This window comes from Nuphar pumila, chromosome 2 (assembly GCF_984573655.1).
Source record: "Nuphar pumila chromosome 2, dmNupPumi1.hap1.1, whole genome shotgun sequence".
Lineage (NCBI taxonomy): Eukaryota > Viridiplantae > Streptophyta > Magnoliopsida > Nymphaeales > Nymphaeaceae > Nuphar > Nuphar pumila.
This window is the reverse complement of record NC_143250.1, coordinates 104,433,880-104,449,659: the sequence shown is the minus strand read 5'-3', so window position 1 is coordinate 104,449,659 and position 15,780 is coordinate 104,433,880. Positions and strand designations below refer to the sequence as shown.

Sequence of the window (15,780 nt, the reverse complement as noted above, 5' to 3'; positions counted from 1 at the left end):
TTAAATTTGTAATTCCTTTCAATAAAAATACAAGTAAAAATAATAATTTCTCACTAGAATTTGACTGTCGTTATTTAATTTGCCGTTCAAAACTTGTGTCAGTGTGACGAAGGTATCCGATTTAAGGCATATTCCTGACACCATAGTAGCCAAATTCCTATTTGGCAATTCTTCGGGGAATGCCTTAATCGGCCAAAAAATCGGGATTAATCGGCATAATAAAAAATGGTGATTAATTGGCACAAAAATCTTCATCAGATTTTAATAATAAAAATAGGAAATAAATAATAAATTACAAGACAAGACAGTTCAAAGATACAATCATCTATCAATCATTAGGGTGACAAAAGTTTTTATCGTCCAAATCTCGTTTTTCAAAAACTCACGATAAATTGAATTTTTTTGCTAAAAATAAATAAATTAAAAAATATATAAAATATTTTTTACAAGAAAATATTAAGAAAAATTATTTAAAAATAAAAATACATGGTTTTTTACATGATTATAAATAGCCATTTAAAACATAAATATCACATTTAAATCATGGTATTTATGTTTTTTCATAAATCTCACTATATTTTGAAAATCTCTCGAGAAATTGCTGTTTTAAACTTTCAGGCAATTTCTCGCGATATTTGTCACTATGGTATTGAATAAACATATTGGCAAAAAAAGGATTCAATGATCTATAACAAAAAAATTATGAAAAAATGCAGTGTTGTGGCATAAAGAGATCCATGGATTTTATTTATTTATTTTTTCTAAGAGGCACCCATGGATATTATAAGAAGAATAAGCAAGTGTAGTACAAAATCAGCAGCATTTCTGAAGTTTGAGATAAGTAAGAAATGCACTAGGGCGTTAAGAAGTGCTACTTCTATTTTTTTTAAGACAAGACTAAATTTATGCCCTAAGGGTTTTATAAACATCAAACTGCTAACTTCATCCTACGAGTTCCATTTCCACGAAGTCTTTTGCATAATTGTCAAAAAATATTAGTTTGGGGATTTTCTTTGTGAGAGAAAATCACATGATACAATAAATTTTTGTGTTTTTATCCAAGAAAATATAAGCAAAAATAAAATAATTAAACAACGCAAAAATTTGTCCTTTTTCCCACATGCTAGTTATGGCTTACTTGACACATGGGTGATAAATGAACATCTAAATCAGCCATGATATGGTTTTCCTAACCTAATTTTCGTCCAAAAAAATCAGGATAGAATAGGGTGAGAGGAACTTGTAGGGATGCCAGTGGACCGGGGGAAAATGGGGCCCCGCCCCACCTCGCCCTGTTAATTTGGATTGGGGATGAAAGACATGAAACGGGGATGGAGGTTAAAATCAAAACCCATGCAAGGATGGAGGCAAGACTTACGTTTTTTCCCACCCCGCCCCGATCACCACTTTGCCCCACCCCGCCCTGTCCACAATCCTTCTTTTGGGATGGCAATATTGGACCGAGGGAAAACGGGACCCCACCCTGCCTCATCCCATTTGGACCGGGGATGGAGGTTAAAATCAAAACCCGTGCAGAGATAGAGGGGAGGATGGAGGGCAGGATTTTGAGACGGGGCAGGGATGGAGACCTTATCCTCACCCCACCCCGGTCCACTGCCATCCCTAGGAACTTGGATTGATCCATATTGTCAAATGATTTTCTCTTCATCAACTTCAAACATGGGGCAACATGTTTCTCAGGGAAGTATTCCGTCCAAATGTTACCGTATATGTATATATATATATATATATATGTGTGTGCACGCGCGTGGGTTTATATTTGGTACAATCGATTGTACCAACAATCTAGTTTGAATCTGAGTTGTTTTGACACAATATAACCTCAGCAAGATTAGGGAATATTCCCTTCATGTATATATCCTTTTAGACTCAACAAAGTCAGTGTTCCCCCAATATTGTTCTCTTCCTCTGTTACTGTGCATATTCCCCTCATCATATTGTTCTCTTTCTCTATTACTATAACTTGGAACCATACACATGAACAGACTATAAAAACTATGGAAACTATAGGATTTCAAGTTTACTAGAATAAATCACACAAGTTGAAATAACCATTCCTCATATAAACCAAATAAAAAGTACATTAATCGCCCATACATAAATCTATACAAGATTTTTTCCCAATATGATGCATGAAAAACGCATATTATGGAATACATTGCAACCACTTGTTTTCGATCTAGAAAGATCTTCAAATTGGAATATCCAACACAAAAAATTGCAATGATATATACATACTTTTTGAGTATTGGAATAATTGCAAGTTCTTGATCATGCTAGTTGAATCATGCCTTGTCTTGGCAGTTCCTGACTTGGCTACATCATGATTGGGATGTCACATTACACGCCCTAACCTCTTAAAGACCAGTCTAAGCAAAATAAAACCGGGAACCGATATATCGCGAGACATATATGATTAAGATAAGATCATACATTACATGCTCTAAGCATTTATGGATCAGCCAACCAAAGAGAGACCAAAACCCAGCTGTCTAGATTCGATCCATCGCTCTCGCCGATGCTTTAGTGGTCGCCATTGGGCTTGATCCGAACAGTGCTAGCACACAAATGGACTTGAGTTGCTTGGCATACGCTTAGTGGGTCTGGTCCGGTCGGAGATGCTGAATTAGTTATGGTCACTATTAAGATATGGTCACTATCCATACATTGCCATCAGTGGAGTGCCAACAAGCACATTAATTCTAAATGTTGAAGGTGTCCATGGATAAGAGAACAACAAGAACCCAATGCTCCAATAAGTGGGGTGGTCCCTTCAAGATATGGAGAGGTCCAGACCCTGATAAGAACAAGCTGGGAAAACCACAGCTAGCTAGGTTTTTGGATAAGTGCTCAAAAACCTTACAAAGATCATAAATTTTGTGAGGTGATTTCAAGTTTTGGTGGGGAAAAGGGACAGAGGATGGTGAAAGCCTGTGGAGGTGCATGCATGCAAGTTCATATGTGTTTGGGGACAATGTTATCAGTAACGATGTGTATCAGCTGAATCGGCTATTTTTAAATAAATACAAAAATTAAAAAAATAATAATAATAATAATTATTATTATTATTATTTTAATAGTTTTAACATGTGTCACGTTAATATGTAATCTTTTTTTATATTATTTTTTGGCTGATACAGAACGATTCACTTGAGTATTGGTATCTGTACCGATACAGCTGAATCGGTGGCCCAACGATTCAGGGCCGATACCGATACTGACAACATTGGTTTGGGGGTGTGGGGGAATGTGGGGGCCCAGTGTTTGGAGGGGTAAGGACAAGGAGGGCGTGGGCTCTCGTGTGGGTGTTGCCTGATGGGACCCGCACATAAACTGAAAAGTTAGGGCATCCCCCCATAGGATTTTGACATTGGTTTATTTAAGGGGAAGGTACCCTAATTGCCATACGCACTTATTAAATGGATCTATACATGTCCATTGAATCCGAGTAAATGCTCAGTAAATGGGAACACTTGGACTTGACTCATATGACTTGGTTTAGTCATGACTGTGTTGATTTCCCACTCTATGTCCACCATTTTAAGAGCAAAGTTGCAAGTAGGTGGCTTTTATTTTTTCATGATAAGACTTTAGATGAAGTTCATTGATGAAGCCAATATATAAAATTTTTCAAAAGGATTCCCTTGAATCTTGACTGTAGACCTTTTTTTCTACATTGACTTAAAACCAAACTCTATGATCTTTTTTTATTATATTTATAATTTGAAGAAACTGCGACACCAAGACTTGATCATACTGGCTGAGTCTACCATACTTACGGTCATTATGCCAATAGCGCAAAGCATCGAGACTAGGACCCTTGTCCTTGAAATTTATGATAGGCAGTAAAGGAACCGGACCAGATGGGTTGCATTGTCCAAGTTGGAATATCTTCTCAGATTTGAAGGTAAAAGACATCGCTGATCACGACGATGAGTTGAATGGGGGAGAGTGTTGTACACAAAGTCTCAGATAGCCTTGTAGCGTATCACGGTATGTAGCGTAATGCGGTGCATGGTGCGAACACATGCCACAAAATGTACCTTGTGGTCTGGGTTCGGCATTGGGCTGTGCAAAAGTGCAGTAAAAATGCTCCTAAGAGTAATGAATTGGTTGGCCGTGACATGCATGAAGCAGTTGTGCAAACTCCATAGCAGGCAGGTCCAAATTGGGCCTGCCTGCATGTGTACACATCAAGCGTGCATGGGCGAGATGAGCATGCGCGAACCACTGCTGTGCATGTTGGGTGTGTATGGCAGTGGCATGCACGTGGCACGGGCCACTACCGCACGTGCATGGGTGCACACGGCACCCGCCTGTGCCGTGCCGCATAGGAAAGGCACCCATGAGAGTGGAACCTTGACTGTCTGTCTAGTGGTCATCTGTTACATTAGTTAAACTAATAAGGACATTAGCCCCTTTTAAGTGCCCTAAGTAGGTCAACAAGTTTGTGGACTCCAAAGGACACTGCCCCAAGCAGTTAAACCAATGAACTCCTCAGCCATAACCCTATCGCATAAAAAATGGTTGCAACCAGAGCCGTATATTGGCTGGCACAATACTCACAATTATCTATATGTGTTGCATGTCTCATGGTTTTATCGTGCAAAAAAAATATATATCACTAAAATAGTGATATTGATTTTTTATTAGCAATTTCATCAAAAAAAAAAACTTTAATTTGTTTTTTTGTTTAATTTTATAAAATTTAATATTTTTATATTGTTGAATTTTAATTTGGCAAGATTTTCTTGACAAATACAATAGCGAGAACCAATAACGCGACAATTGGATGGTAATAATAGAATTTTGAGTAATTTATAAAAGACACTTAACTTATCAACTATTTACAGAAAACAGACCTAACTTTCAGCTATTGCATTTAGCGGCCTGCTTCCATACCGCACACTCTCTCTTTCGGTATCCCGTACGTGCCGGGGCTTGGAAGGCCAGAAAGAGCACGTGCGAGCGACGGTGACCACGTCCCTCCTGTCGAGAAGGGAACGGAACGGAACGGTGGGGCACGTGCTGGCGGCGACATGTCAGACCGTCTAGGTCCGCGTCGCTGGAATGTTGCCACATGGATTACAGCTGCATGCCAGCAATGAGTCGGGTTTGGGTCGGTGGATCGGATCAATGTGGAAAATCTCATTTTATCACTTCCTTACACACCTCTCTCTCTCTCTCTCTCCCCTTTGCAACCGTTGTCATGGACACGTAGCAAAACGAGATCGAAGTCCACACAGGACCCCGAGATGCTCGTGCGTTTTGGCAGGAATCACGTGGATCTGGACAGACCACTGCGGTGTACGATGGGGTCGGATATGGTTCGGGTCTACGGTTATATTGATCCAGCTTCATTTGGGTCGTGGACTTGTATTCAACTTCCAATAGCGTCTAACTTTAGGGATAAGTATTTGTTGCGGTCGACTGTACGCACTACTTCTATACATGCTGTCTGGTTAGAAGCAACCGTTTTTTTTCCTTTTCTGTTTCAATGCTTTTAGAATTAAATTCTATAGATATGATGCAAGTAGTTTGCTTTTAGATCATGTAGTTGTAAGGTGTAAATAAGTTTTTTTTTTTTTTGAGAACTTAAAAAAAATCCAACGGCCCACAAGGTACCAAAATTTTACGATAAAACGAATCTTGCTTTTAAATCATGATCAAATGCATTTTTTGCTTTTACATTACGATTGAACACATTTGTCTTAACAAACGACGATGCTGAATATGCTTATATGTGCAAATCAAGTAGATAAAGCTTGTAGCGATGATTTCCTACTAGATAGTATCGTAGAGCCGATTGTATCAAATATTTATTCCTGACTTAGATCCTTTCATGTTTTAATATGTATTGGACTTCTAGCTTCATGCTTGGATGTGGATTTGGACTCAAGGACCTATATGAGAGACCCATTGATCGATCAAATTAGGTTTTTATCAAATCTGACTAAATGGGCTTGTGCCTGTTGGACATCTAATCCTGTTCAGAGGTTGTCTTGGACCCGGTTGGCATGAATCATACCATTTCTTACTACTGTACCCAATAATGGGAGATCCGTGGACCTTTTTGGTGTTATAAACCCAGTTGCATGCTCAAATAAGAAAATCAGACATTGTGGCACTATGACCCATATCCAAAGGTTATAGCCGTTTGAGTTGCAACACCTGACTAGGTCTTTCAGTGGGCCAGGATTGTTTCAAGTACCCAACCCAACCTAAACACCGTATTTGGGTATTAGTAGAAATGCTGACCCAATGTCTTTCAGGTGGGCCGGATCCTGAACCTGTATAAACAGGTAACTTGAGGAATTGAATAAATGAGAAAAAAAGAGGATGTGAGAGCTTTTTTCCGTGGGTATGAGCTTTTGGCCGAACTACGTATATTTGGTGTATTTTTTTTATATTCTAATTTTATTTTTATTCAATCCCTATTTTATTTTTCAGTTTTACGCCATGTAAGTATAGCAGGCAGAGTCAGCACAGCTAGGTCTCTGATCCTGGGGGAAGTTTCTCCGTGTAAATATTAAAATCATAACTTGAACCTAAACCCAAGTGTTCGTTATTTGGGCGGGTTTGGGTACACTATGATGGATTGACACATTGACAGCCCTGCACCTGGCTTTGGAAATCCTTGGACAAATGCTGTTTACAGTTCTCAGAATTCTCTGATCTTGGTGGCGGTTTCTCCGGGTAAATATCACAGAAAAAAAAAAAAAAAGACTCCTTAGCTTTTGAACCCACCACTTTTGCTTACCAATATATCCAAAACACAACTCTGATGAAACTGTTGGTCCATCTCTAAGTTACAAATGAAAATAAGAGTGAAATATGCAGCTCTTTACCCTCTTCTTTTTCTTGTCGACAAGGGATTGATTCCACAGGAATGACAGAGTCTGAGAATGACATTTATGGAATCTTCCTATTGATTAGCAACTTTTGGATCTTCACCGGGCTATAAATATACCCTACGCAAATTCAAAGTTGGCAACATTAGTAGGCATAATGGCATCTTTATAGGCCAATTGCTGATCCCTTTAACAGCGGCCATTCATGAAGGTGCCATTAAATGTTATTTACAGCTTTTCAAAGTATGAGAAAAGGACACGTACCAATCATGAAGATGCCATGCACCAAAGCTTTTTTTTTACTAGTACTAAAACCTACCGTCAGTATCTTCCTTTGAAATATGTCCTGCATTGTTTGTATATGTAAAGCCAAGTAAATCAGACAAGCAGAAAAAATGAAGTCATCCTCGAGCATCATGTGAAAAGATGACAAAGTGGGTATAGCTTAGTTTCGAAGCAAGGCATCAGGGAGAATTGGGGGCGTGCATTTCTGTTTGGGAAGAGGAGGATGGGAGGCAATTGGATTTGATGCATTGAAAAATCTCCACCTAGTCTTGATCTATATCATGGTGCTCATTGGTTGTCAATAAGGGAATCCTATCTCAAGAAGCATAATTAACATTCCCCACAAAAGAGAGACAAGTTGGTGTGGAGTGGTCAATTCAATCTCCCCTACAGTGCCTTCCCCAATACAAGAAGGGATACAAAATAATTGCAGAAGAAGAATGGTGGAAATCGATGCAACTTTTTAGTGTTTTAACCGGCAAAGTATGAAAGGGGACAGGGTAAAAGGCAGGATCCTAGTTGCCTGCCCTACAGGGGCTTTCTTGTCAGCCTTCCACACTAAGCTAGCTTCCTCAACTTTTCCACAAAGGCCATCAATCCAGGACACTTCTGCACAATAAAACGTTTCCCCTAGTTTGAACCTATCTAGTGGTTCTCTAAAAATCTTCTATAGTTCTATTGCTACACATAAGACACCAGAGTCTGGCCCACCAGGACGGATTCCCCTCACCATGTCTGCCCCCACCCAACGGGTATCTTTTTCAGTACAATGGCAAATTTATTGGATAGCAGTAGCATCTGCCATTTGTGCACTACACGACTAATATGACCTACTACATTTGAATTTGTGATCAGCTCATGTTTCAACTCAATGCCTCTTGATAAGGAATTTAGGGATCACCTCCACCCAATAAAATCCTGCAGACTTTAACAGTTTTTGATAATCAATCTCTTTAAAACATTTCAAGGACCTTATAGTCCATGCTTCTTAATTCTTAGACAACCTCACTCTCTCAAGAAATTTCTTTATTTGTTTGTTTGTTTCTTCTTGACCTTTAGCACCGGTTAGTTAAGAGCCATGTGCAGTTGCTACCAGAGTCAATAGTCTATCTTTGGACCCAAGAAACAACGATCTCCTTGTTTTAAAGGATCCTATGCGCATCTCTCTTCTCGAAACCATGTGAAGAAACCCCTCTACTCGATTCATACCTAAATTGCTCCTCTCTACAAACCCTCCAATGCAAATCTTCTACCACCATCCAAGTCTCTCACCACCCCCAAATAAATTCCGGATTCAATGGCGTGGAAAACGAAAAAAGGGAAAAAAAAGAACAAACCACGAAAAGGTGCACTTGGAATATATACGGCCAATGCCTTGTTTTCTTGGAAGACAAGGCTACAAGCTAGAGAGAGCGAGAGAGTGGGGGGAGAGGTTTTCAAAAGATTACGACTCTCCTCCCATCATATCAAAATCGATCCCACCATAGGAAAAGGACACCAGAACAAATAAAAACGAAAACAGAGTGAGTTGTAAGGAATACCTTTTTTATATAAAAAAAATCAAAATTATTCTTTCACAATTTTATATATAGCTTTTCCCTGTTTTTCTTTTTTCCTTTCTTCCATTCTTTTCTTTTCGAGTTTCCGACCAATACAACACTTCGGTAGAACGTGCCTGGAGAGCTCCCCAAGGGACAGACGCGAACACCCACCAACGCGCACGCTTCCTAGACGACGAGGGACAAAGAATTACTTTTCCATCTCTTCGCCAGTGCCTCGAACGCCGGGGTGCGACGAAGAATCCGATTCACCACCGTCTCTTCGATACGGTTTCTCCCCCTCTCACGACATTGCGACGCACTCGGCCAATCTCCCGATCCTCTCGATGAACTCCGGAGGGAGATTCTTGGCCAGTTTTCTCGGTTTCGAGGTCCGGAAGTCGAAACCCAACGCGTCGGAAACCTCCTGAGAGCTCCAACCGGCCCGCCTCAACGAGTCGGAGAGGTAGTCCGCCTTCAGAAGGAGCCCCTCCAGAACCGCCTGGCTGTCGAAGAACACCTCCTCCGCCGGACCGAAGCCCGCCACCCCGGGAGACGACGCCTCCTGGAACACCTCGTCGATGTCCGTCTCCCCCCACCCGCCCTCCCGCAGAACCCCAGACAGCTCCTTGAGATACCCCCGGACCCACCCGGGCACTGCCCGGTCCCCCGGACGCCGGGTGATCTCCCCGTCCACCTTCGACGACGAGAACAGCCGGTCCGGCGAACCGAGGGCGGAGTTCCGCCGGGGATCCACCAGCTCGCTCCAGAACTCGATCCACCTGGGCGCCCTCCCCTGGCCGGAATCCGGCAGGTTCAACGACGACCTCCGCCTCGAGTACCGCGCATCGAGGCTCCGACGAGACAATGCCCCACCACCGGAGCGACTCACCTCCTCCGGCACCGCTCCTCCACCAGCAGACTTCTGCCGCCGGAGGAGCTCGTCGGGGCAGCGGTAGATGGCCTCGCGGTCGAAGAAATCGGCGAGATCGACGCCGCAGTAGGAGACAGCGGCCTGGTCGACGACAAAGACAGGGTTTCCGGCGAGGCAAGGGGTGGAGGGAATGTAACAGTGGCCGAAGAGCGGAATCAAGATCGGCGCCTTCTTGAGGGCGAGCCGGGCCGTACGGACGGAGAGCTCGGGGTCCGCCGGCCGCGGCCCCCACGACTTGAGCCAGAACGCGCCGGCGGCAACCTGGTAGGAGATCCCGGCGACCGGGAGGTTGAGGGCCATCCGGAGCTGGCGGGCCGCCCCGCCGGAGCGCCAGTCGGGAAAGCCGGGGGCCAGCGGGAGGCCGCACTGCAGCACGGCGCGGAGGTCCGGAGGGAACGTGAACCCGAACTCGGCCTCGATCCGGGCGAACTCGTCGCCGGAGAGCCCCCGCTGCATCGGCACGCCGGAACCCCGCAGGTGTCCGATCACCTTCGAGGCGAGATCCGAGAACGACAGGAGCCCCTTCCGGCAGGGCGTCGACGGTCCCGATCCGGCGTTGTTTGCCCGGGCGGAGAGCCGCCGTAGCCCCGCCACGTGGGAGTGGGAGAGGGCCGTCCTCCTATCCACGTCGACCATCGCAGGAAAAAGATCGTCGGAGATAGGCCTCTAGGATATTAGGGTTTAGAGTAAGCGTCGGAAATGAGGGTTAGGTATAGGGATTTTCTTCCTTGCTTCGTCTTCAGAGGGAGAGTGTGTCTGTGTGAACTGTGTGAGCATGGAGGAGAAGGGTGGGAGGTATTTATAGGCTAGCGGTTGTGTGTTTCGGTGGGACCGCGTTGAGATTGGTTGCTTTCGATTAGTTGATTACTAAAATACCCTCACTCTTCTTTAAAATTGACGGGTATAGAGCTCGCCCTTTGGGTTCGTTTTCCATCAACGTCTCAACGGTATGGTGGGTTCGTGGGTGAGGAAGTTACCGAACTACCCCCACTTTATTGGTTGGATTTTAAATCTGGTCAATGATCGGTTTGATCTTGAGTGCTTGACCTACGACGGCATGGTTTTGTATATGGGCAAGTCCAGTATAGGGATCCTGCAGGTCTGCTTTGGTAGGCTGGTAAGGGTCTGGTCAGGGTCATGCGTTGAAGCAGAGTTCGAGCCCAGTTGGACTTGGCTGAGTGATCACTTGGGTGGAAAAGCTCGAATTGTTTAATTAGTGTGGTCTGAGGTGAGACTTTGACTAGGCTGAGCCAGTATGGCGCATTTTGCTAGGGTGATCTGCATCAGCCTCGAGATCGGCTAGGTCCAACCAAGTACATGTTGGCATGCCCATGTCGAACCTAGCCTAGGGTTAAGTAGCGGTGATGCGGTGAAAGTCAGTCCTGTCAATGTGCTCTACAATGCTCCATTGGAAACTAGACTATGTTTGGGCTCATATAATTGGTATGATCCAGGCCATGAATTTGGGCAGGTTGGTCTAGGTCCTGACTTATAAAGATTGTCCACCATATCTTAGTCCAGCCAAGATTGGGTCTGGTTTAGCTTAGCCTAGTACTAACCTAGGTGAAATTCTACTCTACCAATATGCCACAGGACACAGAGACCTGGCCACGCATGAGGTTGGTCTGAACCAGGCCTTGAGCATGGCTAGGTCCAACCCTTTAGCAACTCAGCACTCTATATATCTGAGTACCAATGTCAGCCCACAAATTGGACCCAGGAAGCCTGGCCAAGCAACCAAGACCATGTTGGAGCTTAGCTTGGGGACTTGTTGGTCATTTGGAAATGACCGACCAAGGAGGTCCATCTTAAAGAAGGGCATCATGCCCCCCCCCCCCCCCCCAAGGGTGACTTGCAGGGGAGCCTTCTGGTTCCCTCCCCTCCACCTCCTGCCACACATTTTGAAAATATTGGGAGAGCAATAGTGATTGGTGGGGTCCACGACCCAGAGTGTCAACGTTGGCAGGTGAAAAAATGAAAGTGGACCCTCCCTCAACATCAACTCTCACAGTAGAATGGGTCCCCCCAACCCCACCCCACTTCCAATCTCAGTAAATGCATGGTGGTGTACACATTTAACTTAGGTAATGTCTTGTCTCTTATGGAGATACTAAAAACCCACTACACAAGTACATGTTGGAGAAACAAACGAGGATATAAATTTTGCATTCAATACATTAGAAAACACTAATTTTTTCACATATTTTCTGTTGTTTTTGCTTTTTTTTTTTAAAGCTAGCTTTAGAGATGTGATCTAAATAGTTTCTTTTAGTAGAAACCAAGTTCTGGATCATGTTTTTGATGTAAGATTCTCTGTAAGTGAGAAAACTGGTGAACCCAAGTCGAAGGGTGTAGGCAGTTATGCAATAAATCATCACAGACAGATTTTCTGTTAAACAGCCTCTTGCCTTTCAATTCAATATGCTGGAATTCTCGAATTCTTGTAAGAGTTTCATGCATTGTAAAACTGGCCACAAAGGTAGTTTATGTAAACTTGGAATTAGGGGTGGCAATCGGGTCGCGTTGGTGGGTCAGCATACCTCAACACGAACCCGACCCGTTTATTAATCAGGTTGGCTGTGGCAAATACGAACCCGACCCATAAACGGGTTGGGGGGTCTGGTTCGGGTAAACGGGTTGGCGGGTTGGGTTCGAGTAAACGGGTTGGTGGGCAGATCGGGGTCGGGTAAATGGGTTGGCGGGCGGGTTGGCGGGTCAGGTTTGGGTAAATGGGTTGACCTGCCCACCTAACCCGTTTATTAAACGGGTCAGACGGGTTGGCGGGTTGGCATACCTCTAACACGAACCTGACCCGTTTAATAAACGGGTTAGGCTGGTCGACCCGTTTACGACACGAGCCCGTTTAAGCCAAACCAAAACCCGGCTAAGAAGCGAGTTGGCGGGTCGTGTCAGATTTTGCCACCCCTACTTGAAATGGAGCTGGATTAGGACATGTCTAATGGAAAAGTCCCCCTTCAACTTCAAGGGTTGCATCTCTTAGATTCAAGTATATTAACTAGGGTTATTATCTTACATTTTAGTTTAATTTATTTTTCTATTTAATAAGTTACATAGCCTCTACATGACTCTTGGGAGATGCAACAGCTGGATGTGGCTCCTCTCCAATGGTTGCCTTATGATCACTTAATTCCTACATTTGCAACGTGTGAGTTGGTTTTCCACTAGCTTTAAAAATTAATAGCCCGCAATTTTCTAAAATTTTATGACTAAAAAAATATATCATGTTTTTAAATTTAAAAAAGATGATTCAGAGTATGATCCTTAGCAAACAAACTATGCTGCTGAATACATCTTTTACGAAAGATTGAGTGGACCAACCTTTTTTAGCACCTACGGTTTTCCTACTAGATTGTACATACAGTTGACAGTAGCAAATAAGTATGCAGTGAGTAATAAAGGAAAAAGAAGAGTTGCAGAAGGGTAATGAGAGGGAAGGAGAACTGAAACGTGTTTAGCTTTATTTAGAAGTTACTAGAAACATAACATACGGACCGAGGTTTGAAACTGCTGTTACATATGAAATATATTCTTATGAGAAACATAGAAAATGTATAGCTAGCATATGTTATTATTGTTCAAGCATATATATATATATATATATATAAGAAGGAAATTGCACCCCTAATCTTGCGCTGGACATTGTCCATATGCTCTGCACAAGTGATTGGATGCAGAGAATTGTTATTTAGAGCAGTGTTGTCAGTATCAGCCTTATCGTATCGCCAGAAAATTGATACGATACTCACCTGAATTGGTTCTTTTTAATAAATATAAAAAATAGCTTTAAAGTATTTTTAGTATTATTTTAATAGCTTTAACATGTGGCGCATTCTGATTGACATATAATATTTTTTAATTATATTTTTGGCCAATACCGAGTGATTCACTTGAGAATCGGTATCAGCCGATTCGCCTGAATCGATGGCCAAACGATACAGGTCCTATTTCGATACTAACAACATTGATTTAGAGGCTTTTGTGTCAGTTTTGTTGCAAACTTTCAATCTAAAGCTTCTTTTTCAAATGCTGATCTTCACCCTTAGCAGGTTTGCAGTGATGACTTATGCTTCAAAATTAGAACGAGAATGCTAATTCAACACATATCGATAGACACCATGGTCGATGCGACGTGCGGGTGTTCAGCGTTCTCCTCAACTTATCGATGCCCATGATGATCCCAGGCCTTCAAGTCGATAGTGAGCAGGACCCTAAACCCTATGGAAAAAAAATGAGGATACCTTGGTTACCCTTATCAAGCAATCATGCCTTAATTTATAGTGGGAGGAAAGTGAGAGCATTTATGTATGTGAACCCTTTACAAATGTGAACCCTTTCACATTTACAGAACCCTTTCTTTACTAATTTTCATTAATTGCCCACTAATTCCTTCATTAGTATCAAACCTAATCACACGTAGGGTTGGACCCAAACTGAAATGTCCAACATGTAAGTCATTTATTTAGTAGGGTTGTGTCAGTTTGGTACAATCTACCAATTCACACCATTTTATTCAAACATTTGGCCTTACTCTTAACCCTTAGCCATCGAGAAATTTCAAACATGTCAGATGCTGAGTAAGCTTCATAATTATATACTGTACACCTTACACCTAATTTCAACATCAAGATGCCAATTTCAAGATGTAGAAAAACTTTACTGAACTCATACTAATGTCACAGCTCTAGTTCCACTGGAAAATTTCTGTGAGGAAGATCTCATAACAATTTGGATTTTGTTTCGTGGAAAACGTTGGAAAAAAATATAAAATATAGAGAGAAATGGATTGGTGCTAAATGTAATATGCTAAATAAGTTTTTCTGCTCTTTCGGTATTTTTTTCACATATAAATTTGGTGGGCATGGTTGATTTACGAGGAATCTACACCTGATCATGTGTTTTCAATTAAAAAAATGATATTTGGAGACTCAAAATTTTACAAAGATTTTGGACAGTTGATTTTTCGAACCTTATACAAATCCACTCGTGTCAAAATCGAACACTTCAAGAGATGATCCCTATAAAATCAAGTACAAAGACCACATCTCTATGGTCAGAATTTAAAAATAAAACAAAAAAATAGCACAGACTCAAAGTAAATTCTTCCAGGTGCTCTGCTCGATTGATAGGAGCAACTTGTGAACATCACTAAGTTGACAGGACATCACAAGTTCGAAATCCAGAGGGAGTGTCTCTTGCCACAAGGTCTAAGCTGGGTGTACTCCTTGGTAGGTAAGACAAGGAGGATCTCAAGGGTTTTACCAACCACAGCCAGTGTTTCGAGGTTTTCCCTTGGCCTAGCCAAACAAAAAAAAGATATAAAAAAATATAAAAAGTTCCTTTTCTGTGCTAAAATCAAAATGCAATAATGTCATCGAATATATTGTTTTTTTTAAGGATTATCAGCTTCTGAAAATAGTGCAATAAATTCACTATTTTATAAATATTGCTTTAGGTGCAAGCTCACATAAAGAACATGAGGTTTTACCCTTTTCACTGCCTTCCGAATCTGCTGATTCTTTCTCATTTTTGTCTGAACAAGAGAAAGAATGGTTGTTCCTTTGAATTGAAACATGGACCCACTAGATCGTAGCCTACCTGGTCTTATCTGGTCTTTATCCTCAGCCCCACCAAGAAGGGCTACTTTGGCACATCTATAAAACTCAGCAATCAAGTTCTGATTATGATGATAATTTGGTGGTTTCCTTGGTGTTAGACTAGGAAGTTGATAAGATTATGTACTTCCATAGGTAGTTAATACTAAGAGCCTTCAGGCTTGAAAGATAATCTGCAGGGTTAGATCCAACGGCAGGGGAAGCATCATGGACATCATGAGAGAATGATAAATGGATGGACTGTTTCCAGAGGGGACTCAAAATCTTTTACTTTTAGGTGTGCTGTCACATGCTACGTAATGCATTGCCTTTGGAGGTGCAACCATAGGTCTCGCGATAACTAATGGGCCAGACCACGTTAAATCAAAAGGAAAGGTGACAGAATGGCTCATGTTACTCAATCTGGTCACATGATAATACTCTCTCTCTCTCTCTCTCTCTATATATATATATATATATATATATATATATATATATAGCAGTTGGGCTCAGCTCGTGAAAAGGTCGGCATGGCTAGT

General features: G+C 42.2%; 1 protein-coding gene and 1 long non-coding RNA gene across 2 annotated transcripts; both read right to left on the bottom strand.

Annotated features, from left to right (window-relative positions):
- Positions 1–6,751: 6,751 nt before the first annotated feature.
- Positions 6,752–7,183, bottom strand: LOC149846522 (uncharacterized). Its single transcript, XR_016430535.1, has 2 exons — positions 7,137–7,183; positions 6,752–6,992 (listed from the first exon to the last, which is right to left on the bottom strand). It is a non-coding gene; the product is annotated as an uncharacterized LOC149846522 (long non-coding RNA).
- A 1,599-nt stretch (positions 7,184–8,782) lies between these two features.
- LOC149846521 (uncharacterized) lies at positions 8,783–10,394 on the bottom strand. Its single transcript, XM_089998047.1, has one exon. It carries the CDS (start codon positions 10,263–10,265, stop codon positions 9,000–9,002), a length of 1,266 nt encoding a protein of 421 aa, XP_089854173.1. The 5' UTR covers positions 10,266–10,394; the 3' UTR covers positions 8,783–8,999.
- Positions 10,395–15,780: the final 5,386 nt, after the last annotated feature.